Source organism: Eucyclogobius newberryi, unplaced genomic scaffold (genome assembly GCF_026437365.1).
Source record: "Eucyclogobius newberryi isolate DKJ021-1_F unplaced genomic scaffold, fEucNew1.0.hap1 SCAF_15, whole genome shotgun sequence".
NCBI classification, from domain to species: Eukaryota; Metazoa; Chordata; class Actinopteri; order Gobiiformes; family Gobiidae; genus Eucyclogobius; species Eucyclogobius newberryi.
The window spans coordinates 35,038,893-35,042,743 of record NW_027315779.1 but is presented as its reverse complement, the minus strand read 5'-3'; the positions used below and the strand labels follow the sequence as shown (position 1 = coordinate 35,042,743).

The 3,851-nt window shown below is 43.9% G+C and overlaps 1 protein-coding gene across 1 annotated transcript; it reads right to left on the bottom strand.

Moving 5' to 3' along the window:
- Positions 1 to 658: 658 nt before the first annotated feature.
- Positions 659 to 1,900, bottom strand: LOC140360388 (ATP-sensitive inward rectifier potassium channel 1-like). Its single transcript, XM_072445599.1, has one exon. The coding sequence runs from the start codon at positions 1,898 to 1,900 to the stop codon at positions 755 to 757; it is 1,146 nt and encodes a 381-aa protein (XP_072301700.1). The 3' UTR covers positions 659 to 754.
- Between the last annotated feature and the right edge of the window lie 1,951 nt (positions 1,901 to 3,851).

Genomic DNA, 3,851 nt, shown 5'->3' with positions numbered 1-3,851 from the left:
GATGAATAACGAAACAGGAATACAAAAACAGACTAAAAGGTAACTAAAAGTGTCCCGGACAGGGTTCCTTTATTTCAGGAAAAGAGAACAAACGAACAGGAGATATGAAACATAAACTTCAGCAAACTTCTTTAAACAGATATTTGTACTAGGCAACATGAGGCGTGAATGACAATGACACCTGGAGAGGGGTGATCGGAAAGAACGTCTTGCGGAGCCTTCTGTCAGTAGGGTCTTCAATGCAAAACACGAACAGGAGCCGAACAAGAGCTGAACCAGGGAAAACACAAACAAGAACAGAAACACAGGATCATGACAGATAGAACTAGTTTAAAATTGTACATTAGGTTATAACTAACCTCAAATGACCTCAAATTATACTACAGCACCATTCACCAGTAGCACTCAGACAATACAATTTTTGACATCAGTTATTAGTTAGAATATATAAAATATCCGGCCTTTGTGTTCCACATTTCTTTATTAAAAATATTCAAACACTTGAGAGATGCTCAAGAGCTCTTAGAAGTCATCAGAATTTTTTATGAGGGGAGGACCCCCAGAACCCCCTTTATATGTGTTCAGAAGCACACATACTAAAAATACATTTATCGGCTTGCGCTGAGCTGTGGATATCACCAGTTCCAAGCAATGCCCCTGGTCTAGAGATTCATGTTTCTGAATCTTGCCAGTGAATTTTAAGGTCAATTTGGCCCATATTTTAAAATAAACCAAAAAGGAAATCTACTTTGCGTCACATCTTGGTATTGTCAGCTGTCACCATGTCCACGTCAATCACTTGAAATCCCAGGTTGTCGATACCCAGCTTGCTGTGTTTGGTGTGGTTTTGCTGATGTAGGCAGGTGGTATTCCTCTGCTCCAAGTCAGCAGTGAAGCAAAGCACGCAGTGAGGTGTGGTCACTGGAACACTCCTGGAAAAGTTGGAAAAATCCACACAGTACTTGCCTGTCTTGGTTTTGGAGATGATAGGCAAGAACGTGTGACCCCATTGAATCTCCTGAGGGATGTAAGAGGTGCGGACTTGACAGGAGGAACTTGTCGATTCGGCAGTTCCGTCGAGAAAAACAACCAATTCAAAATCCTGCAGTGGGAGGCTATCTGATGAGAGTTCGTAAAAAGGACTCGACCTGTCAATCATGTGATACAGCGTCAACGGGCAAACGAAGAAGAGGTTATCCTTTCCAGCGTCTATCATAAAGTCTACATCCACCTGGTCGAGGATGATCGCCTCCCCGTCTGCTGTTACCGAAGTCCTTACAAGTTTACCGTAAATGTGACTCCCGATTAGCAAAGTCTTACGAAGGTTGGCCACCCTGATCAGTAGGCACAATTGCCCTTTTTTAAGGCAAATAACCGCAGTATCGCTGAACGTCACAGTCTTCGCTCGCTTTTTGGGCAGTGAGATTTTGGCTAAGATTACGCCACACATAAAACAATTGATGAAGACTCCTAAAAGAGATTGAACCATGATAAGGGCTACGGTACTGGTGCAGTTGCCAGTCAAAGCCCGCCCTCCGTATCCAATCGTAGTTTGTGTCTCTAAGGAGTAAAGGAAAGCAGTAGTGAGTCCATTTATGTTGTCTATACATTTAACATGTCCAATTGTGTGGTTTTGGCTTGTTAAGTCTCCATTGGTCTTGGCAATCCAGTACCATAGAAGGCTGAAGATGAACCAGCTTCCTGTGAAGGAGGTGACAAAGAGAAGAAGAACAAATCTCCAACGGATTTCAACAATGGTGGTCCACATGTCCCCCAGGAAGGCCCAACGAGCACTGTTGTCATACTCAATGTTGCAACGGCCATCTTTGGAGACCAGCCGGGTGGTTTTATGGGCACTGTGTCCGGCCGGGTGGAGGTGGCCCTGGAGCAGCTGGAACATTTTGGAGCTGGGGAGGAACAGGAGAAGGCAGTCAGAACACAGCTAACCAAGATTATTCTGAAAATACAGTAAAAGCTTGTCTTTCAGAAAAACAAGAGTGTAAAAAAGTCTGCTTCCGAAGAGTGCAGACGCTTTCTCGCTCGCTCCGCTTGCTATTGCTGCTTTCCTTATTTATTTTGCTTTTTAATCAGTTTTTGTCTTCCAAACATTTTTGCTTTAGACTTTTTCAAGTAAACCAAGGATTTTAAGAACATTTTTCCAGTTTTAACGACATATCTGACGCCAGCGACATATCCGGGAGAAGAAGGGAGAAAGACTGTGAACGCTGTCGGAAATAGAAAAAGAAATTAATGAGCTGAAAACACGGATATTTGTTTTGGAATCTGAAAAAGTTCTTCACGATACCATCCCCGTTTCAACCGATGGTAAGAAGAGCACACTTTTTACAAGAAAAACTGTTACTTTTAACCTAAACTGCAGTCGTTTCCAAAACTGACTAAAAACCAGAAAGACCAGGCTGGATCTTGGATCAAACATGGGGCAAAGCCTAAACAATACAAAGATAACGTAAAGTCACCTAAAATACAGCTCATAAACAGATTTTTATCACTTTCAGAGATGGAATTAAATGAAAAAAGGAAAGATGACGTGGCCAAAATACAGCAAGGAGAATGTGTGCCAAGAGCCAAGGTCACTCAGACCCAGACTATTTTGATTGGAGACGGGGCGATAAGTCACGTGACGCATGAAAAGATAAACACACATTATTTTCCAAGCGTTTCTGAGATAACGTCACTCCTTCCAAATATTATGGCTAAACATGGAGGAGCTAAACAGCTGATTGTGCATGTGGGTGCAGTGGATATACGACGGGAACAGACTGAAGTTTTGAAAAGAGACTTCTTGCAGTTATTCCACGTGCTTGATAAAATGGAAATCCAAACATTCGTAAGTCGACCTCTTACAAACATCGACAGGAAGATAAACAAGTTTAGCTGCTTCAGTTGAACACATGGCTGTCCAAAGAGTGTGCACCAAGAGACTGCACTACATCGAGAACTTCTATCTATTCTGGAAATGAGAGGGGCCCCCACCTAGGCAGAGGTGGAGTGAGGGTGCAGAAGTGGAGTGAGGGTGCTGACAGAGAACCTGCTCCACGCTCTGAGGCATTGGACTGGGCCTGGACAGGGTCCTGAGCAGATAGTTAGAGAAGAGAGGAATGAGAGAAGAATTCCTGCTCCATCAGCCAGAGACCGAGCCAATGTTTCAACATCAAAAGCACCACAACCTCAGCCTCCACCAAAGGATTCATCAGCAGCCGCTCCACCACCACCAGCAAAGGATTCAGCTCCAGCTGCTCCACATTCACCTCCACCGCCTCCAGCGAAGGAACAATCTTCAAAGGCCTCGGACCCATCTGTGACAGGCCCAACGACATCCCTGTCATCGCCCCTGCCTTCACACCAGCCCTGAGTTCCCCCTGCAATATCTACTCCCACTACAGATTCCTCATTCTCCTTCTCATCTCCTCCCTCACCCAGGGGCCTTCACAGCCATTTTGAAAGTCTGATCAAATCAGGCATTAAGATGGCTCCACTCACGCCCAATATAGCAAGATCAAGGGCTATGTCAATACTTAACAACTCTTCCCTGCACAAGCCGACTACACCAACAAAAGCCCCACCACCCATCCCACCTCGCCTTTCACCTGGTATCTCCCATAGCTAGGATGCACTGGGTCTCAGCGTTGCCGGGACCTATTATCTCATAACTCATATTAAAAATCAAACCAACCCAGTCCCACTGAAACTAGTCTGAAACTTGCTGTGCTAAATGTGAGATCCTTATGTAACAAATCACTCTTAATTCATAATTTTATTTTTTCTTATAATCTTGATTTTATGTTTTTAACTGAAACATGGCTTGACAAAAACACAGGAAATGTAGTTCT